This window comes from Phyllobates terribilis, unplaced genomic scaffold (assembly GCF_046119375.1).
Source record: "Phyllobates terribilis strain yellow unplaced genomic scaffold, ASM4611937v1 Scaffold_4__5_contigs__length_816908805, whole genome shotgun sequence".
NCBI classification, from domain to species: Eukaryota; Metazoa; Chordata; class Amphibia; order Anura; family Dendrobatidae; genus Phyllobates; species Phyllobates terribilis.
In genome coordinates, this window is record NW_027362764.1 from 37,537,127 (window position 1) to 37,550,688 (window position 13,562).

At 45.8% G+C, this 13,562-nt stretch overlaps 1 protein-coding gene across 1 annotated transcript in view; it reads left to right on the plus strand.

Moving 5' to 3' along the window:
- Window positions 1–13,562, plus strand: part of ANKMY2 (ankyrin repeat and MYND domain containing 2) — a 34,655-nt gene that overhangs the window by 1,916 nt on the left and 19,177 nt on the right. The window contains exon 2 of the mRNA XM_073677260.1: window positions 5,473–5,537. Within this exon, the coding sequence (XP_073533361.1) occupies window positions 5,473–5,537 (65 nt within the window). The remainder of the gene's footprint in view (window positions 1–5,472; window positions 5,538–13,562) is intronic.

The window sequence follows — 13,562 nt, forward strand, 5'->3', positions numbered from 1 at the left end:
GGCAGCAGAGGAGAACGCTCAGCCTGATAAACTTTCATTCTGTTATTTCTATATTATTTATTTTTTGTCTTCTTTTGGGGGCAGGAGGCGGTATCCCCCTGGGTATATAATCCGTGCCCCTCACTAATCTGCACTAGCCATAATTAAAGAGATAATCTGCAGTGATTATAGCGGCAGACGGCAGACGACCCCAGCTGTAATTGGGAAGATGGAGAATTCGGTTTTGTGACTAATCTCTCGCCGTCTGATCTGTGTGATAGTAATGAACGTCCTCTAAATCGTAATATTCCGGTAATCTGGGATTGGGAGGACAGGACGTCTGATATACATCGCCCCATATCCTCTCCGAGCAGCCTGACCTTCATCTCTGTGATGGCACTGCCTGCCTGTAAATGATGTGGGCACAAATAGTACTGCCTCACTGTCACTCTTATTGTATAATGTGTGGATAGATAGTATAATGTCTCTTGTGTAAATAATGTTGGCACAGATAGTACTGCCTCCCTGTCTCTCCGTGTAAATGAGCTAGGCTCAGATTGCATTGCCTCCCTGTCTTTCCCTATAAGTGTTCTAGGCACAGATATTACCGCCTTATCTTTCTCTGTAAGTTACGTAGACACACGTATAGTACTGTCTGCTCATCTCTCCCTGTAAATGATTTCGGTTCAGATAGTACTGCCTCCCTGTCTCTCCCTGTAAGTGGCACAGATAGTACTGCCTCCCCGTCACAGCAGAACATGCTTCATTGCTGGTCTTTGTTCTCCTAGGGCTTGTCCTAGGGGGCTACAATCTATATCAGGGTATTGGTTTCACTGTTGGGGTCCGCTCACTCTGCCGTATATTCTCTCAAGCGAGGGTCGTCTGTGCCCCGCGTCTGTGCCCCGCGTCTCTCTCATGAGGCAACTGCAGCTCAGGTGCAGAGAAGACGGAGAACTTAGTTTCTCCATCTTCTCCATTGTCTGTGTGCACATCGGGCTCTGATGGCATCCGAGTGCAGTCCGATATTTCTCACGCAGCCATAGACTTGCACAGGTGCCCATGACCTGAGTATCGGACAAAGTATCACAGCGAGATCATCCCAAGACGTCTTATTAACCCTAATGGGGCAGAAGGGGCTGATATTATATAGGTGAAGGGTGTAGTCTTACTTCTTGTGCCTTAAGAAAAGGAATATGTGCCAACGACATATTTATAATAATGGAAACCATCAGCAAGGTAGAAAATCTGATCCATGCTGTAACGGACCCATGTTTATTAATTTGTTACTTGTATAGCGCCATCATATTCCGCAGCGCTCTACAGTCTTTATCCATGTTACGCTCCATCTTTTTTTGCTATAGGCTTCAATCTGTTAATGTAAAATGTAGCAATTTTGTACATAATTTTCATTACAGATTTAGAAAAAAAAAAATTGCAGCCTAGAAACCATCAGCAAGTAGGTCAGTGAGCTGCCGGTGAAACCACCAGTTGTAGGTTTGTACAGATTCAGTGCGGCTGTGGATCGGGTATTTCACACTACAGCTGAAAATAAAAGACCAGCATTGCTTATTTATGTTTATAAGTCGGCCAGCAAGGGGCGCTATTAAAGAGACAGCGAAGCAGCCAGACAATTAATGTACTAAATATAAAAAGACAGATCCGCAACATAATATTCCATCGGCAGCAGCTTGTTGACTGTTTCCAAACTGTTGATTAGAAGAACAAAAAAACACAAAAGTTATTTTAAAACTTTTAAAGCCAAAGTTGCAGGCCGCACTTCCACTGCTTATGTGTCCGGCAAACTGAGTGTTCATGGACTCAAAAAGGGAAGAGGGGCATAAAATCACCCGAGGGGCGAGCACTGTGGAGACTACGGTGATGCTCATGTTATAGCGGGCACACGTCCTACTTACAGCAATCAATAGCGTTGACTCTGGATTTCTGCTCAATTTTAATTGCCATTAGTTTTCCCAAACTGGGTCCCTCTGGACGTCTCTCCCTGACGAGCTGCAGCCGCCTCTCCCCCGGGGGCTCATTACCGGATCCTTTACTTTCCTCATTACCGGATCCTTTACTTTCCTCATTACCTGATCCTTTACTTTCCTCATTACCGGATCCTTTACTTTCCTCATTACCGGATCCTTTACTTTCCTCATTACCGGATCCTTTACTTTCCTCATTACCGGATCCTTTACTTTCCTCATTACCGGATCCTTTACTTTCCTCATTACCGGATCCTTTACTTTCCTCATTACCGGATCCTTTACTTTCCTCATTACCGGATCCTTTACTTTCCTCATTACCGGATCCTTTACTTTCCTCATTACCGGATCCTTTACTTTCCTCATTACCGGATCCTTTACTTTCCTCATTACCGGATCCTTTACTTTCCTCATTACCGGATCCTTTACTTTCCTCATTACCTGATCCTTTACTTTCCTCATTACCGGATCCTTTACTTTCCTCATTACCGGATCCTTTACTTTCCTCATTACCGGATCCTTTACTTTCCTCATTACCGGATCCTTTACTTTCCTCATTACCGGATCCTTTACTTTCCTCATTACCGGATCCTTTACTTTCCTCATTACCGGATCCTTTACTTTCCTCATTACCGGATCCTTTACTTTCCTCATTACCGGATCCTTTACTTTCCTCATTACCGGATCCTTTACTTTCCTCATTACCGGATCCTTTACTTTCCTCATTACCGGATCCTTTACTTTCCTCATTACCGGATCCTTTACTTTCCTCATTACCGGATCCTTTACTTTCCTCATTACCGGATCCTTTACTTTCCTCATTACCGGATCCTTTACTTTCCTCATTACCGGATCCTTTACTTTCCTCATTACCGGATCCTTTACTTTCCTCATTACCGGATCCTTTACTTTCCTCATCTCCGGATCCTTTACTTTCCTCATCTCCGGATCCTTTACTTTCCTCATTACCGGATCCTTTACTTTCCTCATTACCGGATCCTTTACTTTCCTCATTACCGGATCCTTTACTTTCCTCATCTCCGGATCCTTTACTTTCCTCATCTCCGGATCCTTTACTTTCCTCATCTCCGGATCCTTTACTTTCCTCATCTCTGGATCCTTTACTTTCCTCATCTCTGGATCCTTTACTTTCCTCATCTCTGGATCCTTTACTTTCCTCATCTCTGGATCCTTTACTTTCCTCATCTCTGGATCCTTTACTTTCCTCATCTCTGGATCCTTTACTTTCCTCATCTCTGGATCCTTTACTTTCCTCATCTCTGGATCCTTTACTTTCCTCATCTCTGGATCCTTTACTTTCCTCATCTCTGGATCCTTTACTTTCCTCATCTCTGGATCCTTTACTTTCCTCATCTCTGGATCCTTTACTTTCCTCATCTCTGGATCCTTTACTTTCCTCATCTCTGGATCCTTTACTTTCCTCATCTCTGGATCCTTTACTTTCCTCATCTCTGGATCCTTTACTTTCCTCATCTCTGGATCCTTTACTTTCCTCATCTCTGGATCCTTTACTTTCCTCATCTCTGGATCCTTTACTTTCCTCATCTCTGGATCCTTTACTTTCCTCATCTCTGGATCCTTTACTTTCCTCATCTCTGGATCCTTTACTTTCCTCATCTCTGGATCCTTTACTTTCCTCATCTCTGGATCCTTTACTTTCCTCATCTCCGGATCCTTTACTTTCCTCATTAAGCAGAATTTATTTGTAGAGTTTTAGAATCTTTACACGTTCAATGTAAACTCACAAAATAGCAGCACGTCCCCAATAATGGAGCGTCCAAGAGCCGGAGCCAAATGTGGCCTTGTTTCAGAGAATATGAATCATAACAAAAAAACTTTTTTTCTCCACTCATGGTTATTGGTTGGGTGAAGCCATTTATTGTCAAACTACTGTGTTTTCTCTGTTTAAATCTTAATGACAACCAAAACCATCCAAATGACTCTGATCGAAAGTTCACATACCCTGGTGATTTTGGTCTGATAACATGCACAGGATTTGACACAAATGGGTTTGAATGGCTACTAAAGGTAACATCCTCACCTTTGACCTGTTTGCATGTAATCAGTGTGTGTACATAAAAGCTGAGTGAGTTTCTGGGATCCAGACAGACTCTTGCATCTTTCATCCAGCCACTGACGTTTCTGGATTGTGAGTCATGGGGAAACCAAAAGAATTGTCAACGGATCTACGGGAAAAGGTAGCTGAACTGTATAATACAGGAAAGGGATACAAAAAGATATCCAAGGAATTGATGATAATGCCAGTCAGCAGCGTTCAAAATGTGATTAACAAATGGAAAATCAGGGGCTCTGTAAAAACCAAACCACGGTCAGGTAGACCAACAAATATTTCGGCCACAGCTGCCAGGAAAATTGTTCAGGATGCAAAGAAAACCCCACAAATAACATCAGCTGAAATTCAGGACTCTCTGAAAACTAGTGGTGTGGCTGTTTCAAGATGCACAATAAGGAGGCACTTGAAAAAAATGGGCTGCATGGTCGAGTCGCCAGAAGAAAGCCATTACTGTGCAAATGCCACAAAGTATCTCGCCTACAATACGCCAAACAGCACAGAGACAAGCCTCAAAACTTCTGGTACAAGGTAATTTCGAGTGAGGAGACCAAAATTGAACTTTTTGGCCACAACCATAAACGTTACATTTGGAGAGAGGTCAACAAGGCCTATGATGACAGAAATACCATTCCTACAGTAAAGCATGGAGGTGGATCGCTGATGTTTTGGGGATGTGTGAGCTTCAAAGGCACAGGAAACTTGGTAAAAGTTGAAGGAAAGATTAATGCAGCACACTATCAGCAAATACTGGAGGCAAATTTGCACTCATCACCCCGGAAGCTGCACATGGGACGTACTTGGACGTTCCAACATGACAAAGATCCAAAACACAAGGCCAAGTCAACCTGTCATTGGCTACAGCAGAAGAAAGTGAAGGTTCTGGAGTGGCCATCTCAGTCTCCTGACCTCAATATCATTGAGCCACTCTGGGGAGATCTTAAGCGCGCAGTTCGTGCTAGACAGCCCAGGAATTTACAGGAACTGGAGGCTTTTTGCCAAGAAGAATGGGAAGCTTTACCATCTGAGAAAATAAAGAACCTCATCCACAACTACCACAAAAGACTTCAAGCTGTCATTGATGTCAGAGGGGGCAACACACGGTATTAAGAACTGGGGTATGTGAACTTTTGATCAGGGTCATTTGGATGTTTTTGGTTGTCATTAAGATTTAAAAAGAGAAAACACAGTAGTTTGACAGTAAATGGCTTCACCCAACCAATAACCATGAGAGAGAAAAAGGTTTTTTTGTTATCATTCGTATTCTCTGATTATTTCTAGTAACAACCTAAACATTTTTATATTGATCTTAAAAATGTCAGATTTCGGCTTAGCGATGCAGATACCCGTATAAAGGTTTTATTATTTTCACCAAACACATCAGATTATTGTTAACAATCTGTTCTGCTTCTTTTGTAGGGAACATCCAAGAAGCCGTCACACTGCTGGGGAGTAAAGATGTCCGTGTCAACTGTTTGGATGAGGTACGAATGGAGGTCAAGTGACTGGAGTCCACCGATGACTTAAAGGGATTTTCCAGAGTTAGCAAAAATAAGTCTAAATGTAATAAATGGCATAAAACTAGAAATTAATTTGATACCTCCTATTAGAAATGTGGACATTTGTAAAGGCAGTAATTGTCATTTTATTTCGGAAGATATATAATCAAGCAAATAATAATTGTGAAATATTGTAGATACATATTATATTATTTTTTGAACATAGCAGTATTATAGTAGTTATATTCTTGTACATAGGAGCAGTATTATAGTAGTTATATTCTTGTACATAGGAGGCAGTATTATAGTAGGTATATTCTTGTACATAGGAGGCAGTATTATAGTAGGTATATTCTTGTACATAGGGGCAGTATTATAGTAGTTATATTCTAGTACATAGGGAGCAGTATTATAGTAGTTATATTCTTGCACATAGGGAGCAGTATTATAGTAGTTATATTCTTGTACATAGGAGCAGTATTATAGTAGTTATATTCTTGTACATAGGGAGCAGTATTATAGTAGTTATATTCTTGTACATAGGGAGCAGTATTATAGTAGTTACTTTCTTGTACATAGGGAGCAGTATTATAGTAGTTATATTCTTGTACATAGGGGGCAGTATTATAGTAGTTATATTCTTGTACATAGGGGGCAGTATTATAGTAGTTATATTCTTGTACATAGGGGGCAGTATTATAGTAGTTATATTCTTGTACATAGGGGGCAGTATTATAGTAGTTATATTCTTGTACATAGGGGGCAGTATTATAGTAGTTATATTCTTGTACATAGGGGGCAGTATTATAGTAGTTACTTTCTTGTACATAGGGGCAGTAGTAAATTTGTGAGATCATATGTGACAAATGATATAAGGAACATTCATAACACAATAATTATACTTGGCAAAATGTTTTCCATGACTGGCACATGATGCTAAGAGGCTCTTGCTACTTCTGTGGGTTAATTCTTTAGGACTAATGCAGTAATGGGACTCTTTGGCCCCTGGGCTGTTATGTTGCTCCTCTGACGCGTTCCCTGCAGATGTGATTGTTGCATACAGTGACACATTGATCGATCGCTCAGCACATATGTTCCCAGCATTAATTCCCCAGATCTATAACTTGCAGCTTTTGCCAATCAATACCTTTGTTCATTTACTCAAAGGTTTTACATTTGGATATAAATGAATGTTTGTTATATTCTGTATGTGCCAAACGGAAGGAAATTGCTGATTCCGTTCCTGTACTAATTGCATAAACCATGGAGGACACATTGATTCAGGAGGACTAAGCGCTGAGAAATTTGACCCCCCCCCCCTCCATCTCTCCAACTACCTATAACCCAGCTCCCAATCAGTGCTCTTAGTGCTTGCGTGCACTAGAGAAGCATTCCAGGTTACATCACAAAGACCAGCCATCTCTGTGATACATACCTCCCATCGACTACGCGACCATTAGCCACCTTACATACCTCCCCCCTCTGCCTAAAGCCTTGGGGATTGGCACCTTCTACTACTAGACAGGGGATTCTCGAGAAGGCATCAGCATTACCATGTAGCTTCCCTGCTCTATGTTCTACATGGAAGTTGAAATCCTGTAGGGCTAAAAACCAGCGGGTGACCCTGGCATTTCTTCCCTTTTTTTTCCCCTCATGCATCTGAGTGGGGCATGGTCGGATACCGATCTAAACTTTTGTCCTTACAGATAGTACAGGAACATGTCCACCGCCCACTTTATGGCCAAGCACTCCTTCTCGATCACAGAATAATTTTTCTCGGAGGATGATGGCTTTCTACTCAGGTAGAGGACAGGGTCCTCCTCCCTTTGTATCTCCTGGGAAAGGATTGCTGCTAAACCGACATCTGAGGCGTCTGTTTGGAGTATAAATTCTTTCTTGAAGTCGGGGGGCAAGCAAGACCGGTTGCCTACACAGAGCCGCTTTCATCCCTTGAAAGGCCGTCTTTCGCCTCTGCAGTCCACTTGGCCATGGCTGATTTTGTCCCCTTAAGGAGGTTAGTCAGGGGTGCGGCCATCATGGCGAAATTTGGGATGAACCTCCTGTAGTATCCCACGATTCCCTGAAAGGCTCTGACTTTCTTCTTAGACAGCGGTCTCGGCCAAGTCTGGATTGCTTCCACTTGAGTGATTTGGGGTTTGATCTCCACACTACATATCCCAGGTATTTGGCTTCTTTCTTCCCCATGGAACATTCTTTTGGATTTATTGAAAACCCCGCCTTCCTCAGAGCATCAAACACCGCCTGGACCTTTTCCAGATGACTTTCCCCAGTCTCAGCTGAAGATAACAATATTGTCCAGGTATGCCGCAGTGTATTTCTGATGGGGCGCAAGGATTTGATCCATGGCTCTCTGGAAGGTGGCAGGGACCCCTGCAGTCCAAACGGCATCCAGACATACTGGAAGCATCCGTCCGGCGTAGAAAACGTAGTCTTCTCCTTGGCTCCCTGTGCTATGGGGATCTGCCAATATCCCTTTGTCAAATCCAAGGGGGTTATGTACCTTGCTGGCTCAAGTCGCTCCATCAGCTCATCGACAGGCGGCATCGGATATGCGTCGAATTTGGAGACCTCCTTCAACTTCCGATAGTTATTACAGAATCTCCATTTGCCATCTGGTTTTGAGACCAAGACAATTGGGCTCGACCAACCGCTCTTGGATTCCTCAATGAACCCGAGTTTCAGCATACGACTCACTTCTTTGGAGATCAACTCTCATCGGGCCTCAGGAATCCCATAGGGCTTCAAGTTCACCCGCACATGTGGCTCCTTCAGAACTTTGTGTTCTATGACCCTTGTGCACCCCGGCAATTCCGAGAACCGATCCCTGTTCTTCTGCAGCAACTCTCGACGCTGCTGTTTCTGCGCCATCGTCAGCGTCTCTGCTATTGCGACTCCTCCAACCTCGCCTTCTGGTTTGACCAGCAAGCATGGAGCTTCAACAGCCTCTCTGTCTTGCCATGGCTTGATGAGATTGACGTATATATGGTATGGCTTACTTCGTCCTGGTTCATGAATCTTATAATTCATTTCACCAACCTTTTCCACCATCTCATACGGCCCTTGCCACTTGGCCAAGAACTTACTTTCCACGGTAGGAATCAGTACGAGGACTCTGTCACCAGGATTGAATTGCCGCACTCTGGCTGAGCGGTTGTAGACCCAGGCCTGCGACTCCTGTGCCTGGAGGAGATGTTCTTTTACGATGGACATCACCTTCGCAATCCTCTCCTGCATCAGGGCGATGTGCTCGATGATGCTCCTCTGGGGCGTGACATCGGCTTCCCAGGTTTCCTTTGCTACATCCAGGAGACCCCGCAGATGTCGGCCATACAGGAGTTCAAATGGCGAGAACCAAGTAGAGGCTTATGGAACCTCTCGGATCGAGAACAGATATGGCAGGAGACAGTCCCAGTCTCTACCATCCTTTTCTATGACCTTGCTCAGCATATTCCACAGAGTTTTGTTGACCCTCTCCACGAGGCCATCTGTCTGAACGTATACAGTGCCTACAAGTAGTATTCAACCCCCTGCAGATTTAGCTGGTTTGATAAGATGCAAATAAGTTAGAGCCTTCAAACTGCAAACGAGAGTAGGTTTTATGAACAGAAGCATAAATCTTACAAACCAAAAAGTTATGTTGCTCAGTTGAATTTGATTAAATTTTAAACATAAAAGTGTGGGTCAATTATTATACAACCCCTATGTTTAATATTTTGTGGAATAACCCTTGTTTGCAATTACAGCTAATAATCGTCTTTTATAAGACCTGATCAGGCCGGCACAGGTCTGTGGAGTTATCTTGGCCCACTCCTCCATGCAGATCTTCTCCAAGTTATCTAGGTTCTTTGGGTGTCTCATGTGGACTTTATTCTTGAGCTCCTTCCACAAGTTTTCAATTGGGTTAAGGTCAGGAGACTGACTAGGCCACTCCAACACCTTGACTTTTTTCCTCTTGAACCAGGCCTTGGTTTTCTTGGCTGTGTGCTTTGGGTCGTTGTCTTGTTGGAAGATGAAATTACGACCCATCTTAAGATCCTTGATGGAGGAGCGGAGGTTCTTGGCCAAAATCTCCAGGTAGGCCGTGCTATCCATCTTCCCATGGATGCGGACCAACTGGCCAGGCCCCTTGGCTGAGAAACAGCCCCACAGCATGATGCCGCCACCACCATGCTTGACTGTAGGGATGGTATTCTTGGGGTCGTATGCAGTGCCATCCAGTCTCCAAACGTCACATGTGTGGTTGGCACCAAAGATCTCGATCTTGGTCTCATCAGACCATAGAACCTTGAACCAGTCTGTCTCAGAGTCCTCCAAGTGATCATGAGCAAACTGTAGATGAGCCTTGACATGACGCTTTGAAAGTAAAGGTACCATACAGGCTCGTCTGGAACGGAGACCATTGCGGTGGAGTACGTTACTTATGGTATTGACTGAAACCAATGTCCCCACTGCCATGAGATCTTCCCGGAGCTCCTTCCTTGTTGTCCTTGGGTTAGCCTTGACTCTTCGGACAAGCCTGGCCTCGGCACGGGAGGACACTTTCAAAGGCTGTCCAGGCCGTGGAAGGCTAACAGTAGTTCCATAAGCCTTCCACTTACGGATGATGCTCCCAACAGTGGAGACAGGTAGGCCCAACTCCTTGGAAAGGGTTTTGTACCCCTTGCCAGCCTTGTGACCCTCCACGATCTTGTCTCTGATGGCCTTGGAATGCTCCTTTGTCTTTCCCATGTTGACCATGTCTGAGTGCTGTTCACAAGTTTGGGGAGGGTCTTAAATAGTCAGAAAAGGCTGGCAAAAGAGATCTTTAATCCACACATGTGAAGCTCATTATTCTTGGTGCCTGAACTACTTCTTAATACTTTAGGGGGACCAAACAGAATTCTTGTGGTTTGAGGGGTTGAATAATAAATGACACTCTGAATTAACTTTTAACGTTTTTAATAAAAAAAAACAAAAACAAAATTTGCTGCAGTGCATTTCCCACTTCCAGGCTGATCTACAGTACAAATGTCACAATGCCAAGTTAATTCCGCATGTGTCAACCAGCTAAATCTGCAGGGGGTTGAATACTACTTGTAGGCACTGTAAGTTCTCATTTGAGATATTTGCAGGACCTCACACAACACAATTTCCTCATTACCTTACTCCTAAAAGAAGTTCCCTGGTCGGTGAGGATCTCCCTTGGTAACCCTGTCTGGGAGAAAACAGTGACTAACTTGCGAGCTATACTCTCGTCGGAGTAGTTTCTCAGAGGGATCGCTTCAGGATAGCGGGTGGCATAGTCCAAGATGACCAATATATATTGATGCCCAGGAGCAGATTTAACCAGGGGACTGACCAGGTCCATAGCAATTCTCTCGAACGGCGCTTCAATGATGGGCAATGGCACGAGGGGACTTAGAAAGTGAGAGGTGGGGCGGTTAACTGGCACATAGGGCAGGACTTGCAATACTTGAATATTTCCCGGTGACATCCGAGCCAATAGAACCTCTGCACAATCCGTTCCTGCATTTTTTTCCATTCCCAAATATCCTCTCAAGACATGTGAATGGGCCATGTCCAACACCCTCCGTATATATAGGGCCCCGGCACCAATAACTGTTCCACCAGCTCTTCCCTCACTTTCGTAACCTGGTACAACATCTCCCCACTCATCATAAAATAGGGAAATCTTATGTCAGCCCCCGGGCTCCTGTGCAATCCCATTTATGACCATAACATTGTTAAAGGCTTCCCTCAGAGTGAGGTCCCTCTGGTGGGCAGACCCAAAATTCTCACTCGGGGGACACTACCTCCTCATCCCCCACAAGGACACAAAAGGGAAACCTGTCTGACTCTGGGTGTGGTGATACCTCTTCAGGGTTAACTAGTTTCTTATCTGAGCGAGCGAACCCTGAACCCTTCCCCCAAAGATCCCAAAACAAACAAAAGTCCCGGCCTATAATGATGGAGTGCAACAAGTTCTGAACAAAGCCGACCTTGTGGGACACAGTACCATGGGCCGTTTCAATGTCCATTCTGGCTCTAGGGTAATCCCTAGCATCACCATGAATGCAGCGGACGCCAACCTTCTTCCCTGGGATCAGTTGGGGAGGAAGTGTGACACTTACAAGGGTCTCCAGATTCCCGGAGTCTAGCAGTGCCGTTGTCTGCCGCCCGTTCACCTTCAGGGAACATGCTTGTGGCCCCTTGCTGGGTGGACAGTTCACACTGCAGGCCGGATACGCATAGTATGAATAGCGGCGTCCTATGCTGCAGTCCATCTGCTCGGGGGTCAGTGGACAACGGGCGGCTATATATATCCTGGGCCGTGGCACCTCCAGCAAATAACATCACCCGTAGGGACCTTGGGCACCACCTCCCCCACCTCTTTGGACCTTGTACGCCCCACCCCCTTTTGGCCATACCACCCCCTGTTGGGACCCCCATTTGTGCGTGGGCTGCCTTCCCAAGGGACCCTCAACCCCCTGGTATCTCTCAACCTGTCCAATCAGTTCATCGGCATTCCAGGAATCACTCTGGGCAACCCAAGTCTGTATGGGCCTTGGTAGGGAGTGCATAAACCGGTTCATCATCACCCGCTCCACCATCTGCGCAGGCGTAGAGGACTCCGGCTGCAGCCACTTCTGGACCAAGTGCAAAAGGTCAAACATTTGGGAGCGAGGGGTTTGTCCCGGTGATGCGCCCAGCGGTGGACCCGCTGCGCCCTGACAGACATAGTCACCCCCAAGCATACCAGAATCTCGGTCTTTAGCTTGCCGTACTCTTTGGCGTCCTGCGAGGATCCTGTGAGCCGCCGCCTCCTCCCCGAGGATCCTGTTATCCGCCGCCTCCCCGAGGATCCTGTGAGCCGCCGCCTCCCCGAGGATCCTGTGATCCGCCGCCTCCCCGAGGATCCTGTGAGCCGCCGCCTCCCCGAGGATCCTGTGAGCCGCCGCCTCCCCGAGGATCCTGTGAGCCGCCGCCTCCCCAAGGATCCTGTGAGCCGCCGCCTCCCCGAGGATCCTGTGAGCCGCCGCCTCCCCGAGGATCCTGTGAGCCGCCGCCTCCCCGAGGATCCTGTGAGCCGCCGCCTCCCCGAGGATCCTGTGAGCCGCCGCCTCCCCGAGGATCCTGTGAGCCGCCGCCTCCCCGAGGATCCTGTGAGCCGCCGCCTCCCCGAGGATCCTGTGAGCCGCCCCCCCATAATTAAAGACTATAGAAATAAGCTGTAAATACAGAGACCATTATCTCTGGAACCGCTCTGTGGAATGATGACATTTTATTTGGTGCCAATTTTTCTGATGGTCACCGAGTGGGAGTGGCTGACAGAATCCTCAGGGGCGGGTCGTTCTACTGCTTAGCATAATGACTCTGTTAGCCGTGTCCTGTTGGTGCTAAGTTTTATAGTCTTTACGAAGTATAAACGCCGATATCTCCGGAAGCGTGTAGAGCAGTACAGGGTCCCTCTCCCCTCCATGTTGTCACCATCTGATAATTCCGCACATTTCTTACTCTTCCGCTTTCAGACTTGCCCTTTCTGTTCCTTCACTTTTTTTTATTTATTGGCCAAGGATCGGCCTTTTCAGTTGCTATGCATCGGTAACCTTGGCAACCCGCGGCATCCTGAGCGCTAATTGCTACTTACAAGGGACGGAGCGGCCCGACCGCGGTCACCGGAGACCACCGAGAAGAAGAAGAAACCTGGAGATGAAGGAGAAATAAATACAGAAAATAAAGATTTACTGAGATCACAACATAAATGTATCAGATTCATTCTGTGTCGATACAATGTCACGATGAGTAACGTTAAAGGGGCAGTCCCACAATTACAGCTAAGGTCAATGACGGCCGCTGTGCCCCCAAAACTGATCATGTGAACGCGGTCTAAGGTCGGCTGTTCTGTTCCGCAGACTCTTTTGTGCACACGAGAACTAAAACATTTGCAGTTTCCCAATTTATTTTTTTTCTATACAGCAACTCCAAATTGTTGTTCTTAAAGGGCCCCCG